At 51.9% G+C, this 20,608-nt stretch overlaps 1 protein-coding gene across 2 annotated transcripts in view; it reads right to left on the bottom strand.

Annotated features, from left to right (window-relative positions):
- Grb10 (growth factor receptor bound protein 10) overlaps positions 1-20,608 on the bottom strand; it is a 59,388-nt gene that overhangs the window by 21,674 nt on the left and 17,106 nt on the right. The window contains exons 5-10 of one of the 2 annotated variants that reach the window (XM_033764935.1): positions 20,476-20,554; positions 18,709-18,850; positions 6,595-6,751; positions 3,694-3,809; positions 2,077-2,145; positions 92-229 (exon numbers count right to left, since the gene is read on the bottom strand). In XM_033764935.1, the coding sequence (XP_033620826.1) occupies positions 92-229; positions 2,077-2,145; positions 3,694-3,809; positions 6,595-6,751; positions 18,709-18,850; positions 20,476-20,554 (701 nt within the window). Of the gene's footprint in view, positions 1-91; positions 230-2,076; positions 2,146-3,693; positions 3,810-6,594; positions 6,752-7,469; positions 7,618-18,708; positions 18,851-20,475; positions 20,555-20,608 lie in introns of those variants that run through there. The other variant, XM_033764934.1, reaches the window with a different exon arrangement.

Consider the following 20,608-nt stretch of genomic DNA (forward strand, 5'->3'; position numbering starts at 1 on the left):
TGTTCGGCTCCTCCCCACTAGCCCAGGAACATGCCATCACCAGCTGGCAGGAAGTCACTCTGCGCTCACCCAGCCTGGGCAGAGAACTTACCTTCGAGGTTCCCTTGGTGGAATAGTACAGGCCCGACCGACGCAAGCACACATATAGCCTCTTCCATGACTTCCTCCCCAGGTCCTTCACATGCAGAAAGCCTTGAATTTCAGGACAACTATTGGAGTTCAGGAAATTCTAGAGAAGGGTGAATTTTTTTAAAAAGATGTTAGTATAAAATAATTAAAATAAACACGGTTAATATGCATGGCTGATATTTACTAAATCATGGAAATACTCTCTTCTCTCTCTGTTTTGGTCTCTCTTTCCAAGGTCAGACCCCATCCAAATTGCCACCGCGGGACATGGACACAATCAGTACTGAGACATGAGCAGGCAGACAGCCCTTGCTACCATCGGTGAAAATGCAGTCCTGTCTCCTTACATGAGAGGGTGCCACAGGACTTTGCACCTTATTTCAAATTTCTGGAAGGTATCTCACGTATTAGGGAAGAGCAAGCGGCAGGAGCCATCGGAGATCGCTGTGGCCAAGCACTCGCTGCCACGCTGACCCAGTGCCCTCCTGACACAGAAGCCGGAAGGGCTTCTGTCCGTACAGGAAGTGCCTGGTACACCTCAGTGATGCCTTGCTGTCCCAGGTAACTCTACCATCAAGCAGCCATATGAGTAATGTTTTTTTTTTAAAAAAACAAAAACAAAACATTTTTATGTGAAGGAGAAGCCAAGAGGCTGGTCACAAATCAAGTCAGGGCTGTGACCTTAGCATGTCCTCTGTTGGGGCTGGGAGCAGAAACAGCTCTCTCTGTGCAGGTAGGATAGCCCTGGAGCCCCTGGGTACAGTCCCTTTAGGGTCTCCAGCGATCACTGCCTGCCCTTGTCATGCACACAAATCCTCGCATAGTCAATGCAGTGAAAAGCGAGTGGGCAGGCTGGCGTGACGGGACACACCTATTGTCCCTTCACGGCAGGAGGATGGCAACTTAGACTCTGTCAAAGTAGACAAAAATGTACTAGGAAGGAGCTCAGTGCAAAGGTCCTGGGTTCAATCCCTGTTACTGGGGGGGAAAAAAAAAGAGCAAGTGGTATTCAAGCGTTGACCTCTCCTGATGAATGCTATGCTACTAGGGAGTGGGCTGGGTGGGTTTTGAGTCCAGATCAACACCTCCGAAGCTCTTAACTTTGAGGCAGTAAAAACACCTGGTGATCACAAAGCAGAAAAAGAAGGGGCTATGGAAAAATTCTGTAGGCACTGAGCTCATTTTCTCATGTGATGTGGGCCCGCCGCTGTTGGCTGCTCTGGGAGCAGCTTGTTTTCTTGTGTGCTAAGTCACACACAAACACAAGTTTGGGGGTGGCAGTGAAACTCCCTTTCCCATTCTTGCTCCACCCACAGAATGAACTCAGTGAGTTAGTGCTAAGCCCAGAGTCTCTGTGTCCCTTTCCCTGGTAAGGAGATGGAAAAGACCAGCTTTTCTTAAGACTTTAGAAAGTAGAGGAACAATTCAAATTGTTTTCCTGATTTTTTTTTTTTTTTCTGGTACCGGGAGATCAAACTCAGGACCTTGTGCTTGCAAGGCAGGTGTGGTGCCACTGAGCTAAATCCCTGGCCCCGGTTTCCTTAATTTTAATGTATAGTAAGTTCCTTCTCAAGGACTCTGAAGAAACCTCATCCTTTACCCTATGAAGAGGGCTCAGCATTTTGGTTGCAGTTTTCCAGCAGGTGGCAGCGCCTGTTGGAGGACCAGGCTCCAGGCAGGACCTTGGCTGCTCCATCCTGCTCGGAGGGAAATGCACTGGGCGCCGGCACTACTCAGACTGCTTCTGTGCCCGAGGCAGTGTCCCCCAGTGTTGCCACGAAGGAGCCTGGCTCCATACAGATTTAACAAGCACACCCTGATTTCTGGTCACCCCAAACCCCATGCGGAGACAAGGTCAATGTGAGGAAAGACGCAACCTCTTCAAATCTCTCAAGCTGCCGTGCAGCTGGGAGGGTTTCATCTAGAATTCCTGCGTCTGCTCACTACCTGCAACAGCTGGGTCTGACTCCCATTGGATGGCTGGCACCAGGTGACCATTTGTTCTGGGAAGAAGTTCTAAGGAAACAGAAAATCACGTATGTAAAAGGTTAGCCTCACAGTGTGTGTGTGTGTGTGTGTGTGTGTGTGTGTGTGTGTGTGTGTGTGTGTATCACGTATGTAAAGGGTTAGCCTCACAGTGTGTGTGTGTGTGTGTGTGTGTGTGTGTGTGTGGTGGGGTACACCAGTCTGCAGGTTAGAGGCATCCCTAAAGCATGGTGCTGCATGTCTGCATTTTAAAACACAGGCCTCTGGGTTCCCTCACACAGCACGGACACCTACTTCAACACGTGTGTCCAGCTGTCGTGTGGGATGCACTTTGCGGACATCTACTGTGGTTCCCATGAAATTCATGCTTTCCAGTGGGCACTGAGGCAAGGATGTCACCAGAGTCATAATTTGGTGGCAGGAGATAGCTTTCTGAGCCACCAGGTGAGCACCACTGTATGTAAAAGCCCTTCCTGCTGAATGACCCAGAAAGAATTGTCAAGTGTTTTTCTCCTTCATGAAAAAGCAGCAACTTGGCAGAGGCGTACATGGACCCGGGTCTTTTTTCCCAAGTTGCTACCACTTGGCTCCAAGTGCTATAGAGTTATGAGGGTCCCTGGCCCAGTGTGTCACAGGACAATCAGCTCTCCAAAAAGAAGAGGAAAGAAAAATCAAGGAGGTGACAGCAGCACCCCAATCAGTCAGATTTTTCCACATAGAACCATAAGATATACTTGCACAGGAGTATTTTTTTCCTGCTAAGTATTTCGCCAATTTGTTCCAATTTAGAACTTTGCAAATACAATAGATGAATGGATAAAGAAAATGTGGTGTTGATACACTATGGCGTACTACTCAGCTATAAAGAAGGATAAACTTGAGTCACTTGTAAGGAAATGGATGTACCTTGAGACCATAATGTTAAGTGAAATATGTCAGCCACACACACTTAAATAACTGCATGGTTTTCTTTTCTACAAGAAACCTCAGATTATAAAGAACAAAATAAATGACAGATAATGGGAAACAGGGAGCTCGATCTTTTGTAGATGGCAAGGAGATCTAGAGACAGGGCGGTGGAAAGGAGTTGGAAAAAGAATGGAGAGGTGTTAAGTAGATGCACCAGTAACACACAACAAATGTGATCATTGCGTATTTCAAACATGGACTGATAATTTTTAAAAAGAGCTTTGCAAAGGACCATGAAAGCCTGGCTTTTCGGCTCTTCTGCAACTTAGTGACCAATGACCTTCCCAATGTTACTATTTTTTTTTTTGTACTGGGGATTGAACTTGGGTCCTTGCGCTTGCAAGGCAGGCCACCGAACTGCTGAGCTAAATCCCCGGCCCCCATTGTTACTATTTGAGGGAAGACAGCCACCTTTAAGGTAGTCACAGCGATAGGTAAACACCACTGACTGTTCTAAGCAAGGATCACTTCATTAAACAGCAGTTTAGATTCTCCTACCCATCAGCTGCCCCACAAAGCCCAGTTAGTTGTGTCATAATCTGATGTTACCTTCAAGCAGACTAAGATTTCAAGAATCCTAAACCCCAAATGTCAAGAGAGAAGACTCACCTTCGGATTCTTAAAAAACTCGTATTTTGCATAATTCTTCCTGAATATCAGTTTACTCTCACTTGCCATGGAGGCCTCCACCTGGGCCACCAGCTCGTGGTCTTCCAAGTATCTTTCTGCAGGGGAAAAGTGCCACATGAGATGGGGAAGGAGAAACAGTCCAGGCAGCTTCCTGTACACCAGTTACAAACTTGACCAGACTTCCTGTCTTTACCCAAGCAAATGAAAGTGAGGTCAGGAACTAAACTAGGTTTAAATCTCTTTCATGTACTTCCCAGTGCCTAAGAGATCTGAAAATACACCAAATACCGAATTCAGACCAGGACAGACTTTTATAGCCTTTTTCCTCCACTGGGTAAAGAGAAAGCCACGTGTCTTCACCATAAGATGCTCCAACTCTTGTGAAGAAGAGACTGTAACAAGCGAAAGGCATGGTTCTTCCTTAAGATCCCTCTCTTGCTTCAGACACACTCATTCCGTCGTTCTGACCACTTTGTGAAGCAGCTCTGAAAATCCTTTCCTGAGTGTCTTTACAACAAAAATACAGTGAATGCTGCTGCCGAATGCCAGCCAACAGAAAAGTCCCTGGCTCAGAATGGGCAGGCACTGCCTCCTTGGCCCAAGCCAGCAGCCCTGGGCATGTCTATGTCCCTGTGAGAAGTCCAGATGTGTAACGGCCTGACAGAGTCACTTCCTTCCGCCTGGCCAGGCCGAGGATGCAGGGCACAGGGAGCCTGATGGGGCACCAGTGGACGCAGGTGTGCCTGAGGCAGCTTCCACACAGGGGCCCTTACAGGGCTGCTCCTCAGGTCCACAGTGCAGGCCAGGACTTCCTGAAGGGGACCCTGCAGTGCCTACGGTTTCTCTGGCATAAAATCACAGCAGAAGAGGACTTCTCCTAAGTAGCAACTCAACTATAGAAAAGTTAATTGGCAGGCTTGCAACGCCCCGGGCACTGGCTCCCAGCATGGGGACTGATGCCTGGCCTGGCCCTTCTGAAATGCAGCCCAGGGGACAATGGGCTCCCTGGTCCCCAGCAAGAAGGGAACTGGGGTTGGGAAGATAAGGGCTGCTGTGTCAGGGACCTCAAGTGTCTCCAGATTCCAGTCATGTAGATGAATTTCTTCTTGTCAAAAAAGACCCAAGTTTAAAAAATCATTTCACTCATTTTCCTTTTTTCACTTTCACCTTTTAAATTTTAAAATAAAGCACCATCTCCTTTAAAGTGTGCTAAGTATGCCTGTGAATGGGAGAAAGAACAACGAGTCCGGAAGAACCCTAATCCTGATGGCTCTGTGGGCCTGGAGAAGGCTGTTCTCTCTCTCTCTCTCTCTCTCTCTCTCTCAAGGAAGAAAGTACTCAGCCTGTCACTTTCAAGGTTTTCATTACTACTGGGTGATGCTCTAGAAATCAAGGGCTAGTGTAAGAAATATGTGAATCACACTTTCTGAAACATTCCCTGTATGTGAGTGTGTGCATGCCCATTTTCTACATATGTTAAGTGTGTACAATCACACTCATGTATAACACGTCTGCAGAAGTTGCCTGGGGATGTGTTAATGGCAGAGAGCTTGCCTAGCATTCAATTCCGAGCACCAGGAGAAAAAAATTCTGCAGAATTCCCTTCCACTGTTCCTTTCACATAAAAAGGAAGCTGGCTTTTTTTTTCTCCCCCAGTCCTGGGCATTGAAGCCAGGGTCTTCACAATAAACCATCCGCAGACCTTTTTATTTTGAGACAGGCTGGCTAAGTTGCACTAGCTAGGTTTGAACTTGTGATCCTCCTGCCTCAGCCTCCCACCGCACGAGGATTACAAGTATAAGCCACGATGCCCAGCACGTCAGAATTTTGAAGGCACTTTCTGAAATATTTACCATAGCTGGATCCAACTACATAGACTCATTCTAACAGCTTTCTCCACATAGTCTTCCTCTCAGATAGAAAGAAAATTCAAGCTTTTCAATGGGCTTCCCACAGTATTTACAGTATTTGAGTGCAACTACTCAGATCATTCTTACACTGATCTCTTCGGACAGTTTCATATGCACACGTGCACACAGACACACACCCTGCAGGCTTCCACCACTGTTTACTTTCTGAGCCATGTGCACGTCCACAGATGCTTCTGATGATGTGACTGGAAAGAGGCACTGCTAGTGACATCTCTGTTGTCGCCAGATGGATCGGTGACAAGAGAACAGGGGCAGAAACTCAGCACAAGTCCTGTCTGTTACTCTGAAGGCATGGGGCACGATGGGGTAATGATTTCTAGTGCACGCCTCTGCTCTGCATCATTACGCTTCATCCAGTGAGAACATCAACCTTCTCCAGCAAGACGCTGAGATTCTTCTTCACAGAAATAGAGCACGGGCAAGGCAAGCGCTATACCTCGTTCTGGCAACAGCACATGTTTTCAAACAATCTGATGTAAAGTATCATCCTGCTCTGGGCATAACACACACACTGTCCAGGCTTCAAGGACCAGCTCAGAGACAGCTGTGCAAGCATGAAACTCACAATTAATGGCCTTGTAACGAGCCGTGGGCCCTGGGATTCCTGCCACTGCTGGTCCTGGAACCAGTGTCTTCTCCTCCTATCCTCGGGTGAGCCACATCCCGGTGTGGGGTGGCTGCCTCTCTCCTGCCCAGCCCACAGCAGGATAGTCAGACCACAGCAGCCCTCTTACATCTCTCAGCCAAGGCTGGGGTCCCAGGACAGAGGGCAGAGGGCTGGGTGGGAGGACAAGTGAAACAGCACGAAGAGGGAGTGAGAGGCATCGAGGAAGCACAGAAACTGCCAATGCTTGGGCACAGCATGGCCGCACCCTCGGCAGAGGCAGTAGCATCTCGGTCGGATCACAGGCCAGGCCCCGGGTGCCACCTGCCCTGGGCCACTACCTACCTAATCCCAGTTGTGAGTGGTACTCCACAAGGGTCCAGGTGTCATCATCCACACAGTGACTCCTGTAAACCAGCAGCTGGCAAAGATCCTTGGCTGTCATGTCTGCTAGGATCTCCACCACTCTGCTGGTCCCATCCTCGGTAAAGACTTTCACATCCTGCAAGACACAGAGGAGACATGTGAGCAACGCTGTGTCCCAAGGAGATAAAACAAGAGGCTTCGTAACAGGAAAGGTAAAAGCAGCAGTGCTCTGCCCACAGGCAACCCACTCTGCACAGCTGCCGGGACCCAGGACAAGGGCCCTCCATGTACTTACCCTTCCTACCTCTGACAGGCACAGCAGGCAGGGTGACAACACAACACTCGCCTCACGGAAATGTATATCACGCAGCCCAACACCCACCGGCTTAGGGGTACGGAATACCCCCGAATATAGCTGAGGGTCTCAGAGGGTCTCAGGGTCTGACGTGCAACCCCTGAACCAACTGCAATCCCAGCACAGTAACAGGAACATCTTCCTGTCGGTATTCCTTTTCCCTAACCACCCCTGATGGCCTCTCCACCACTGCTGCCCCGCCCTCTCTCCCTCCCTCCCCGAGCCTCAGGAGGAAGCTGGTGGAAATGAACACGGAAGGGACAGCAGGGCCAGCGTCTACATCAACGAAGGGGCACAGGAAGAACTCGGCCCTTCTGCCCACAGAGCCAAGTCACACTTTTTTCCAGTCCTGTTCAGACCAGCGGAAATGGACAGCTCCAAGCAAGGTCCAGTCCCACGGATCCCAGAGGACCCGAAAGGCAGCCCCTCCCAGCTTGGATGCCAGTGCGGATGCGATCTTTAGGGGAAGGAAGATGTGTTTAAGAAATTAAAATCTTACCCCAACCACAGGAAAAAAGCAATCAGAGGGACAAGACGGCATTTTAAATTGTGACTGCCTGCTGCAGAGAAGTCTGTCCGTGCTTGCTGCCCACTGACCCCAGCAGGCTGGGCTCCCTGGCCTGGGTACAGCTGCCAATCCTGGCTGGCTGTGCCCTGACTATCCAGCCGCCTCTGCCATCCGCCTGGCTGCCCCACGCTTGGCCCTCAGGTCGTAAATCACCACAGCAGTCCAATCCTGTCCTCCCTGGATGAGGCAATCGCCCCACGTGCTCCTCTCCCCCTTGCCAGGGTGAGGCCGAGGCCAGCAGTAACAACACACGGTTGAGACGATTGGCTGGGAAAATCCCTGCTCCAAGTTCTCCCTGAACAGTGAGGATGCAGCAGGCAGCTCAGGGCTGGCGCAATATCCTCTGGGTCCACACCAACCCTCAACTCATCTGTGTTCCCCCAAGTGCTGACATCAGGGTAGCCGGGCCAGGGGCTGAGTGTCAACTCCTAGTGACCCTGTTCTCCCGGCTCCGTCTCTGCATGTGCTGCGAACCCCGATTTCTTAGAGGGGGAACTCGACTGCAGTGGGTCCCCACCAGAACAGCTGTTGCCACACAGGGTGTGGGCCAGGTGGGCACCGGCACGGAGCACCCACTGTCGCCCTGGGGCACAAAGGAGTCAGAGTCACTGAGAGGAGCGGTGTAGCACCTCTTCCTGAGCAGCAGGACCAGCCTGGGACACAGGGCTCTCTAGGGGGTTACCAATCTCTGTGGGACTTGCTCTCAACTCCTGTTCACTTGTGAAGAAACCAGCTGTCTCTTCCAGAACTGTCACTTCACCTGGTGATGTATGCTGCCACCAAGATGGCCAAGGCACAGTCAGTCCACAAACATAAAACTCGGTGGAAACCAGACAGTGTGGCTCTGTGCCCCAGCTAAGAATGCTCCTTACTAAATGCTTTCTGGAGACACAAGTGCGCTCAAACCCTCTTGTCCATGTGCTGGCTGTGCTGCCCAGCTCCTCCCTCACCCGTGGTCCAAGAGCTCTTTCTTCCCCAGGTTCCTTTGACACGAGTTTCCCTGCAATTATAGGGAACATTGCCTCACCTAGGAAAGTCACACATTACGCTGACATGAGGTTTGCATTTCTCCACATCTCCTTGTCCCACAGGTATGTTTCAGGGAGAGCTGTGCAGGAGTCCGGGGCTCTGGGTATGCTGGACAGCACGTTTCCATCATGTCCCAGCCACCTGTGTGCTCTGGGACTGCACAGGCAACCAACTGTCCAAGGCCCCCGTCCTCATCAGTACTAAGGGGCACAGCTGCGACAATCTGTGCTCTGTGCCTGGAAGTCACAGCTGCAGTGAGGCCTGGCTCAGCACAGGCGCTTCTGAGGCTCTCTAGAGTGGATCAGCAGGGATTGCTGTGGCTGCCCATCCCGCCTCTCTGGGCCTCAGCTTCCCCATCTGTGAAGTGGGCAGTCACAGCAGCACCGGCCTCACACTGTGGGTATGACCCAGCCTTCTGAGGCACTCTTGAAAGGCCCCTGGCTCCTGTGCCTGCCACTCTGGGATGTAGAATGAGCCAGGCTGTAGCTGCGCCCCTACAGGACCCCGAGCCCCTCTGCTGGCAACGCTGAGAAAGCAGAGACCTTTAAATGAGGTGGGAAGGATTTCTTCAGAAAAGCCACCTCCTAGGTCCTCAGTTTTCCTTTCTCCATTGCAAACAACACCCCCCAAAAAACACCAAATAGCTAATTACTTTTAAAAATAAAACAATAATCAGAAGGAGGGCACAATGGTGTCAACAGCGCGAAACTCTTCTGGAGTTAGCAAGGAGGATGCTGTGCCGGCCCCCGGGACGGCGGGATATCATCTGCTCAAAGTCTGGAAGTGGTAACAGACTAGCCCGTCGTGCCCAGTGCACTTATACCTCCACTGTACCAGGGCGAGGCAAGACCTTCACACATTGTGAACAGCAGGACGCGGTTTAGAGACAACTGGAGCCAAGTGGTGTCAGTTCTGTGGCCCCAAATTCCACCTGGGACACTGGACTTTGTGTGGTACTGGGTATTAAACCCAGGGCCTCTGCACCAAGCCACGTCCCCAGCCTTTTTGAAAAATTTATTTAGTATTATTACCTTTTAAATTCTAAGACAGGCTCTTATTAAGTTGTTCTGGATGGGTTTGAGCAAGTGATCCTCCTGCCTCAGCTTCCTAGAGTGCTGGGATTCTAATGTGCAGCACCATGGGTGGCTTTAGGCCAGTGCCATGCAGCAGTGTCAGCTGAGACCCTCACTCCAGCTACATGCAGCGAGCACGTGGGCATCCCTGCTGCTGCCCAGTGGGGTCAGGGAGCCGTGTTACCAAACCCCAGAGAGCTCTTGACTTGGCGGTGAGCCTCCAGCCCGGGCTCGGTGACGATCGCCTTGTAAAAATAGAAGCAGGGCCTTCGCTCAGCCTTCCCCACCCCAGTTGTCTGCTGAGTGAGAGGTGCCCGGGTGGGCGGCCTGGTGTCGAAGGTGCTCGTCGTGCCCAGTGCACTTATACCTCCTGGACACCCACCCGGAAACAGGTCGAGACGCTCTTGTAGGATGCAGGCTGGGATCCTGCAGGAGCCTCTGAAGCAGGGATCACTGGTGTCTGGGTGGATTTAATTACTGCAAAGCAGCACAGAACCAACCAGGATAGGCCAAGGTAATTTCGGTGGCAAAGAGTGATTCTTCCCAGGTTTTCTGGTTCTTCCCTGTGCTCAGGGTACTACTCTGTGATATGAGTGACTGAAGCAACAGATGCCCTTAAGTGGCTGCGCCCACCACATGGGAACATGCACAGGCTCAACACTGTATAGTCATCTGCTTTGGAATGTACACACTTCAAGTTTTCAGTGGGATTTAAAAATACCGTTAAGTCGTTGCAAACTCCTTCTAAAAGAGACACGGTTCTAAAAGCAACTTTTAAAAAGTCCTTGGTCTGAGCCTGTTCGCACAAGTCTGTCATCCCAACACTCTGGGAGGCTGAAGAAGGAGGATTGCAAATTCAAACCCAGACTGGACAATTCAGCAAGACTCTGGCTCTATAAAAGCACCAGGGATGTAGCTCAGTGTGAAAGTCCTGGGTTCAATCCCCAGTTCTGGGAAAAAAAATTCTTGAACGTTGACCTTGGATTTTGGAGACACTAATGGGATCTGCTTTGTTGAACAGGCCTCACCGGACAACACAGCCCCCACACAAGGTTTAGTTCAAACAGACAGGCACTGTTGGAGAAAGCCACTGGATGCTCATCTGTACACATTTAAAATGTACAGGCAGAGCCTGCTACTTTGATGAGCAATTTTTATAAGATGGCATCACTTTATAAAAAAGAAAACTGAAAGTACTTGAAAAAAACTCTGTTGGTGAAGAGGAGCAGAAATAAGGTAGAGGGCAGGAGGGCAGGATACTATCAGGACCCCTAGGCACCCGAAGCCTGGGACAGCACTGAGCCCTGAATATGTGGTCTCTTCCTCTGAGTACATGCCAATGACAAAGCTTATTCTGCAGACACAGTAAGAGATAAATCGAGTGAAAACATTCCAATAATACAATGTGATAAAGTTTCACAATGTGGCCTTTTCTCTTAAAAAAAATTTACTGTACTTCATCTCTTCAGGTAAAGAACATTCTGTTTGGTTTCTCTTTGATAGATCTGGATTATCAGTACCACTACTCTTCTGCCTTCACCATGAAAATGAGACTATATCATCACAAAAGATACAGCTGGCAAGCATTAGAAACCTCAGATGTCTCTGAGGAAGCTGGACATGGTCACGGGTGTGGGTGACCTTGCAGAGCCCACTAGTGATGCTGACAGCCACTGCTCCTGTGCGCTGGCGCTGGCACTCAGCAGGAGGAAGCTGCACCCAGCACTGCTCCTTGAGGCGCAGGAAGAAACACCTGCAGCTGGGATGCACACCTCACTCACCCTCCAGGTTCCCGTGGCCTCAGAGGTCACGGACAGCAAACATCCCCACTCTGGGTCTATCCCTCCATTCCCAGACAGACTCAGTAAACATCTTCTAGAGTTTCCTGAAGCTCCAGAAACAGCCTATGGATATGATAAACTGCTTGGGACTCTGCCTTCACCCCAAGAGGGGCCACAGTGCTGCTAGAGTCCCAGTTCCACAAGGATGAGTACTGAGAACTTGTCCAAGGCCAACAGCAGCCAGGGATGAGGTCCCATCAAGGCACGTGTCTTGCTGCTTTATTACAAGGGAAAAAAACACTTTGACACTATTTATTAAATGGATGACCTATGGACATGCATATACTTAATACAATTACAGCAATTACACTGCCGGGATCTATTCATCCATCCACTTGCCCATCATTCCACCCACTCATCTGCCATTTCATCCATCCATCTATCCACCTACCCACTCACCCATGCATCCATCCATGCATCCATCCATCCACCCACCCATCCATGCATCTATCCATCCACACATGCATGCATGCATGTACCCATCCATGTATCCTTCCATCCATCAACCAGCCATGACTGGGAACATTCCCTCCAGCTCTTTGATAATACAAAGCAACTGCAGCTACAGAGGACTTGGCTAAGTAAACCTTGACCCCCTCCATGCTATGCGACAACCATGAACCCCTGGAGAATAATGTGAAAGTACATATGCATTCTATAAAAAAGATACAAAGAATGCTGCTCACACTGTCACCGCTGGGGAGCAAGAGTACGATAGGAACTAAGAAGCCAGCAAATCCTGTTCTGTACCATCCATACACCTTTTTGTTGTGTTTGTTTCACGTCTGGCTTTTGCTGGGAACATTTGCTGGTTTCACTATTTTTCTATTAGGTTTTCTGTCTCTTGGCTGAACTTAAGATGATTCAGTGATGAATCATGGCTAATTTATTATGAGTACAAATCCCATTTTTACTGCTCACATTTGTCATTTTCCGACGCTGTGCTCCCCAGGTATGACCTGGCTTTCCAGGAGGCAATAGGTGGCAGAAGGTAGAAGTGTCACCATGAACATATGCGGGGAAAGCTTGCTGTTGGGCAATGTAGTTATGGGAGGCCTTTGTCCTTCAGCAAATGGGTGGCCCCCAGATCAACCAGTACAGAGACCCGCTTCCACCCGCTTCCTGGAGTAGCCTGAGGTCCCACACCGCACTGGTCCCTTCTGGGCTCTGCAGAGAGGCCAGGGCCATGTGAACAGGACAGGGCCAGCGAGGAGAAGCAGATGAGTATGCTATGATACTTGGCATTTCCGCTGTCTTCAGGGTTCTGCTCATATAAATGAGTCAGCAGATGCCAGACCAGGACTAGCTTCCTGTTACCTGCTGTGGGATTACACAGGGCCTGCTGTGGGGTAGGTAAGAAGATAAAAGCACCCTGGCTATGAGCATTTGTCTCTCTGGGTGCTGGAAAACAACAGCCAGCACAGGGTGTGCTCCCTGCAGAAACCTGCCCAAGTGGGGTCACCATCTGCATCCTCTTTTAGAAATGCCGACATTTGGCACTGGTGGCGGTGGATATTTACCACATTCTCTCTCCTCTAAGCTCCCAAACACCCTGTCCTGGATTCCTCGGGGGAGTCCTCCTTTTCTTTTTACATGTTTACGACTCAAGTTACTTTTCCTTCAGGATGATCGAGAGACAGGGGTGCACAGGAAGGAGAAGACCGGCAGCAGGACAGGAGGCAACTGCCCAGACACCTGCCGACTGGCATCCTCCATGCCAGTACAGGGGATGTGCCAGTGTTTGAGAAGGGCACTATGCCCTCAACCAAGTTCCAAAGCTCTGATGTGTTTCAATTTGGGAATTTCACAAAACACCTCACCCTAGACCATGAAGAACTGTTACAGGCACAGTAACACATTTTCACTACTCACATTTTCTAGCTTCCTACTGCTGTGCTCCCCAGGAATCACCTAGCTTTCCAGGAGGCAACAGGTATAGGCTGAGAGCCCCTCCCCAAAGGCTCAACTAGCATTCTTCTGATTCTGGACTTTTTAAAAATTTTAGAATACCTGCATGATGAGGTTATCTGAAGGACAGGACCCAAGTGTAAGCGTGACATTTACTTACACTGCACTGTCTCCACATTTTCAGTAATCCTGGTCAGGAAACAAAGTTTCACAACATGCAGTTTTCTACTAGGGACTCCACGTCTGCATTTACAATGTTTCAGATTCTGGAGCTTTCTGGTTTCTAAATTGGGATTAGGGCAGCTCCAGCTGTGGGGCCTCAGCACCACGTTCACGTACTATGGGCATAGACAGGCTGCTTCTCGGCACAGTCAAGTATGGGTTCCAAAAGACACAAACCAAAAAAAGAAAAAGAGAGAGCAGGGTGCCTCATCACATGCAAACAGAACAACGCTAGTGAAAAAGCCATCATGGCCTAGCGATTTCCCATTTTCTGATGAATTTCAAATCAAAGCACTGTGTGGATTAGCAGACCTGCTGGCCAAGGCAGGCCAGTGCCCACAGCCGAGCAGTCACCCTGCACCCTGCCTGAAGCTCCGCTGGGCACATGTGGGCAGGGACTTAAGACTTCTGGGAAGAATGTGGCCAGCCGTCCTGCAGGAGACATCCTTTAGATGCTCCTATTTTGAGGGCTCCAGAGAGATCAGAGATGTCTGGAGCTGTAGTCAAGGATCTGTTTCGGGATCCACAAGTCTAGAGAATTTATATTTATAGTCCAGAGAAACATCCGCGGATGGGATTTCACAGGAGACTCCTGGACGGTTTCCTGTCTCGCACTTGTCCTGTTCCAGGTCACCGCTGCCTGCTGCGGCAGCGACCACATCACTCCCTTCAGAGGCAAACAGAGAAACGCTGTGGCTGCAGAGGTTCAGGGCTGTTCTTGGTCTCGGAGGCTCTGAGCACGCCTGAGGAGGCGCGATGGCCAGCGAGGATAGGGCCACGCGCAGTACCACTTCGTTCCGCACAGTACGGCCCCCTCGCCACAGATGTATGTGAGCCACAGAAGGAAGAGTGCCACCCCGAGTCACTCCATGGCCGAGACAGAGAAAACCTCCCTGACTGAAAGAAAGCATCCAGACCCCTGCTCATCCTGCATGCAAAAGTAAACTTTTGACTAACATCACAACAGCTGCTGAGCAGAGGCCCTCTCAGGATCACAGTAACCTCCCAGATTCTACCTTATGCAGAGGCTGGACTCTGGCCAGGTGACTGGATCACGAGACGCACTCGTGAGTGGATGACCCACCAATGAAGCCACAGCTGACTGGGCTGTGAGGAGGCGGGACCTGGTAAGAAGAAGAGGCCACTGGGGGCATGGCCTGGAAGGCTGCATCTCCCTTCCTGGCTCCTCTCTGCTTCCTGGCCCCCATGCTGTGAGCAGCTCTCCTCTGCCAAGCCCCTCCATCTGCCCTTCCTGCCTTGGAGCCACTGACTGTGCCCAGAAACTGAGAGCCCAAATAAGCCTCTCCTCTAAGCTGTGAGTATCGGGCACTACGTACCAGTGACATGAAGGTGCCAAAGATAGTATGTGAATCTGTTCTCAGAGTCTTACATCTGGCTCCTAGGCAGTGCCTCAGTTTCCCTCTGGGCACCTGGCTCACCAGCCAGGGAACAGTTGCTTTATCAGCCACAGCTGAGTAAGGCTGTGGCAAAGGCCACCTCTGCCTGGACCTGTGTTCAGCAGAGGTAAGTTTCCCTGTGATGGAAGCCAGGCAGATGCAGTCCCCGAAGCCAGGGTGTCCTAACTCCTCACAGCCCACTGCCAGTCAGGGCTGCCATCAGTGGGGAGTGCACACCTGCAGTGGCGTCCACACCAACCGCTCTGCCTGCTGCCTGGGACGCCCAGCCTCCTTCCTCGCACTTGCCCTTCCCTCATTCACTGGCTCCCCGCATCCCTGCTCAGAACCCAGGGCTCCTTGGAAACCGGGTGCTGGGCCCCCAGCTTTCTCAGGAGACGCCTCCCTTCCTGTGTGCTGAACCTCAGAGATGTCCTCCCGACCCCATGGGTGCCCTCCTGATGGTCCCTGGGGCCAGGAGCCTATGCATCCAGTTCACACGGACCAAGCACATCCGGGGTTCCAACTGTGTGCCTCATCTGTCCGGGCCTGGGTCCCAGGAGGACGCATGTCGGGGGCCCTGACAGGGAGGGGCTAGCCCATGGCAGCAGCGACTTGGAGCCCTTCACGTGCTGTCACCACTTCTGGATGTGTATCCCCTCCTTCACCTCTTTCTGAGGCCTCACACTGCCTGGCAGGTATGAACCCCAGATCCCCAGAGCCCCCTCTTTGCCCTTGAGCAAAATTGTAATTATTGCTATTTTGTGTGTATGTGGTCCTGGGAAATGATTCCAAGGCCTTCACACAGAGCTCCACCCCCAGGCCATTTTTTACTTTTTATAAGACAGGATCTCACTAAGTTGCTAAGTTGCCCAGGCTGGGCTTGAACTTGCCACGCTGCAGCCTCAGCCTCCCAGGGAGCTGGGTGACAGGTGTGTGGCACCTTGCTGGCTCCACGAGGATTTGTAATCAGTGCAGCCCTCTCACAGTGCAGTGATCAGTGCAGTCCCTCACATGAGGCAGCAGCCACAGCTCCTGGCCCTCTGGGGACACTTTTCCAGCTGACTGTGCAGAAAACCACTGCCCCTTCTGGAGGCCACTCCTGTGGCCATCTGCAAGTGCCTGGGGACAGAGGGGCCAGCCCTGGGCCCCTGGGCCTAGAGCCTGTGTCTGCAACTGCGTCAGAACCTGAATTGTGTCTGGGGACAGCAGTGGCCACAAAGTGGTTTTAGAAAACAAAGATGCAAATGTTGCTTGCACAGTGTGAATTCTGAACTCTCCAGATCCTCTGAAAGCCAAGGTCATCGCTGTCCCTCCAGCCAAGTCCCTCCCGAGATGGCCACCAGTGGGTCCAGAGCAGGGGCTAGGAGGCCACGGTGACACTCAGAGGCCTCCACAGCCAGCCACTCCCATAGCCTCTGGGAGGCCGGAAGGAGGGCAGTGTCTGGGTCACTGCTCTGTGCCATCACAGAGCGTCATGGAAGGAGACATCACCAGGGCCAGGACTGTGGCACAGGATGGGGGTGCTGCTTGCAGGGTGTGTGGGATGTAGTGTATCTGTGTGTGATGGATTCTAGACCACCTGCTGTCACCTGGGGCCAGGCCCAGCCATATCCACCGGGCAACACCTCTGCCCACCCCTGCCAAGACTCCCACTGGCCCCAGACACACATAGGCCATGTTCTGGGCTCCAGAGCCCCAGATCTGTTGGGGGACACCATGCACTTATGTGGTCTGTTTGTGGCCACAACTGTAAAGTACATAGCAGGTGGTGAGAGTGTCTGTGAGGGGAACTACAGATCCAGAGGGTCTCACTCATAGGGGACTCTTGTGACCGGGCCCACTGAGGCATGGAGGTGTCAGGTCCCCCATAGCAGGGGCCAGCTGGCCATGCCCCTCTAAGCCATGAAAACCTGGGCCCCACCTCAGAAACCTGAGCTCTCCCAGTTTTCCTGAGCCTATAATTTCCCAAAGGGCCACAAAGCGGTTGAAATGCTCTATGGAGGCTGGGCCTGGTGACGCATGCCTGGAACCCCAGCACTCCAGGAAGCTGAGGCAGGAGGATGTCAAGTTTGAACCCAGCCTGGGCAACTCAGGGATTTAGTGAGATGCTGTCTCAAAATAAAAATAAAAAGGGCTATGGATGCAGCTCAGTGTGAAGACTGTGGATTTGATCCCAAGTGACACACACACGTGCACACGCGCAGAACTACCCTGAAAACACCAGCCTGAAAATATCAGGTTAAAACCAAGAACAAAGACCAGTAGCTTCATACAAGTGGGGCTCAGTGAGAGATGCCCGCCTGCTCCTGCCAGCCCCAGTCAGCCTGACAAATCGTGACAAAAGAGACCCCCAGCACAGTGCCCTCGTGGGGAATAACACAGGCCGGAGAAAAACACCAGCAGCAACATTCCTGGGTTTCCTTGCCCTTTAGGCACTGGCGGGGCCGTGGGGTGGAGGCTGCTTTCCTGGCCAGTCACCCTGAGGGCCAGATAATATTTTCCTGGTCTTATTTTAGGACGGGAAACTTTGTAAACAGCCTCAGCCCAGTGCACAGGCAGCTCGTCTGGGTCCATATCTGAAGCAGAGATTGCTGGGAAGGCAGACGTCCCCAACACACTGAGACATGTGACAGAGGCCCAGGCAGCGTGGCTCCCAGGCAAAGGACACTGACCTCACCTTCTAAGCCTGGCATGGCCGACCCGGCTGCCCAGGAACATGTGGGGCTTGAGCAGCGCTCTGCAGCCGGCAGGCTCAGGACAGGGCCTGTGTACCCAGGCCGACACCTGCAGAGCAGGGGCTCTGTGTGGAACCACAGGGTTGGTGTGAGGAAAGGGCACAGCCACTCACACAAAGACACGCACCATGGAGAAGAGCATCTCCTGCAGAAAGCACCCTATAAATGCCAGGGGTTGCTGTGCTCACCGTCCTGACACTCCCCGCCACACACACACAGTGAGCTCAGCCCCAGGAGCAGCTGCCAGTGCCTCTATTAAGTCAAAGAAGTGGTTGTTGGTGACTTCTCATACAATGACCATGGCTCCCTGACATGGACACCCACTTCCCAGCCATTTCTACTCAAAAGGAGAAACTGTTCACAAAGGTGGTGGTGCCTTCTGAGGCCAAGAGGAGGTCACATTCATATTAAGACCATGGGATGGGAACCCTTCAGATATCCTGTCCATCTCCTCCCTCCTCTCCCCACTTCCTGGCCACCATGGGTTGAGTGCTTTTCCCTCCACCAGGCCCCTCTGCCATGCTGTTCCTGCCTTGGAGCAGCCAACCATGGACTGAAACCTTGAACCAAAATCATTCCCTCCCTTCCATGTGGGTATTGGGTGTTCTGTACCTGTGCTGAGAACACTGACTAATACACAAGCCTAGAACTACTGGGTCAGGAGGGAGATCTGGTGGTAGCATTTCTTTTAAAGAACTAATACACATCTTTTAAACTGTTATTTTTTTCAAGTCATAGATATAAGACTTTCTGAAGCAACACAAGCTGTGGTAAGTGGAATTCAAGCAAATAAGTTCAAAGCCTCATAAGCTTTGAAACAAGCACAAACAAAACAACAAGCACAGCAGTCACAGGGAAAGAACACACAGTGGAGAGGTCACGTTTCCCTCCCACTTCTGGACAGCACCTGTGTACCTGCCCAGACCCACGGCTGAGCACCCAGCGGTGTAGACAGGCACACTCACCAGCTTCATGGCAGCCTGTCTTGGAGGTAAGGAGCCTGGTGGCAGCACAGGGGGGCTCCTGGCTCTGCAGAGCTCAGGGAATGGGTTGGGGATGGCCGGCAGAGATGAGGTCCGGAACTGCTGGTTCTCCTCCTGAAGGCGCCTGTGAGGAAGGAGTCAAGCTGGGTTAAAACTTGTCATTCCTGACACAACCCCACACTGCTACGAATGTGTCTACCCAGAAAAGCACTACAAGCAGGGTTTTGATAGGTGCGGGAGTTCACCTGCTCACGAAACCATCACTCACAGTAACCAAAACACAGAAGTAACCCAGGCATCCATCCATTAACATATGGGTGGAAAATCACAAAACAGTATATCCATATGGAGGAGCATTACACAGTCGTGGAAAGGTAGAAAACTCACACACGGGGCTACATCTTGAAGACACAATGCTGAGTGAAATAAGTCAATCATAAAGGTCAGACACCAGCTGATTCCACTCACAGAGGAGCTCAACTCAAGAGACTGGTCGAAGGGAGAGGGGATTAGCTGTTCTGCAGTGGATGGAGTTTCAATGCCCTAAGGCGAAAAGTCCTGGAGATTGGACAATTCTGAGCAGACAGAGCTCCACTGATACGTACACTTCACAATAGCGAGTGTGGACATTTTATGTTTTATGCATTTTATCACATGTAAAAAGCTTTGCAAGAGGCTGTCATGCCAGATTTCCTCCTCCTCAGACTGGAATGCAGCGGTGGCTGTGCAGTCCCAAGTGCACAATGCGTCTCCCACGACACTCAGCTGGGTCGGTGGATAATGGTGGGGGGGCAGGATTTGTGAGGAAGGGCACTTCCGTGAGACCAGGAGCTGGGCCAAGGCCTGGAGGTGACCCATGTGGGGCCACCAGAGGAGGTTTCTGAGTCCCCGCTGACTGCGGAGAGGAGTGCTTATTTACACAGAAGGCTGGGGACACCAAACTAGCTGGTAACAAAAGCAGCGCACATCGTCTTTAGAAACACCAGCCACAGACAGACGCCCCTCTGCCGGCTGGCCCACCTCCTCTTCCCCAGAGAAGTGTGAAGCTCAGCAGCGCACAGCAATGCAAACACACATAGGATGTGGGTGCCGCTGATGCAGCAGAGAAACCAAGTTCAAAGTCAAAGCCAGAGCATGGCACAGCACCCTGTGCTCTTCTCCCGAGGTCCCACAGCAACTTCCTGCCTGTACCCCCGGACCTTCCTGGGGGACAGTCAACCCTCCACCCCCCGTGACCCCTGAGATCCCAGGGCTGACCCTCCCTCTAGGACAGAGGGCCAATAGCGTGACAGAGCCAGGCCCCCGGCATGACACTCATTCCCTTCCCTCCTGTCTAAATCCATGCCGGAGCCCCTGCATGCCTGCGCTCTTTTCCAGTAGCTTTTTTCTTCTGACTACCTTCACTGTCTGGAGGACCCACCTGGTGGGCTCATGCTCGTGAGGCAACTGGGGTGCAGTGAGGAGGACAGCCTGGTAGGGAGCCCACAAGGCTTCTACTGTGAGCAAAGCTCACTCTGCCCACAGCCATAGGCACCAGTGTGGCTCAGGGTGAGGCCTATCCAAACCTGGGAGTGACGGCCACAGTCCCCACCTGGGCAGCACAGCCTGGGCACGCAGGCAACCTCGGGCAGCTTTCCATGACTGTCTGGAGCATCCATCTCCTGCAACTTCTACCACACACCCTTCCACCTGGCATGATGTCTGGGACCCCCGCCCATCACCTCCAGGGGGGACAGTGGTGTCACCCACCTGACCGGGAGGATGTGCACTGGCTGGGAGCGTTGCATCAGCGGCCGGGGCGACATGGGAGGCGGCGGGAGCCGTGGGGCAATGGGGGGAACAGAGGTGGGGATGGGGGTGGGTGTAGGAGAAGGGGCTGGGG

This window comes from Fukomys damarensis, unplaced genomic scaffold (genome assembly GCF_012274545.1).
Source record: "Fukomys damarensis isolate Sample0158 unplaced genomic scaffold, DMR_v1.0_HiC HiC_scaffold_17, whole genome shotgun sequence".
Taxonomy (NCBI): domain Eukaryota; kingdom Metazoa; phylum Chordata; class Mammalia; order Rodentia; family Bathyergidae; genus Fukomys; species Fukomys damarensis.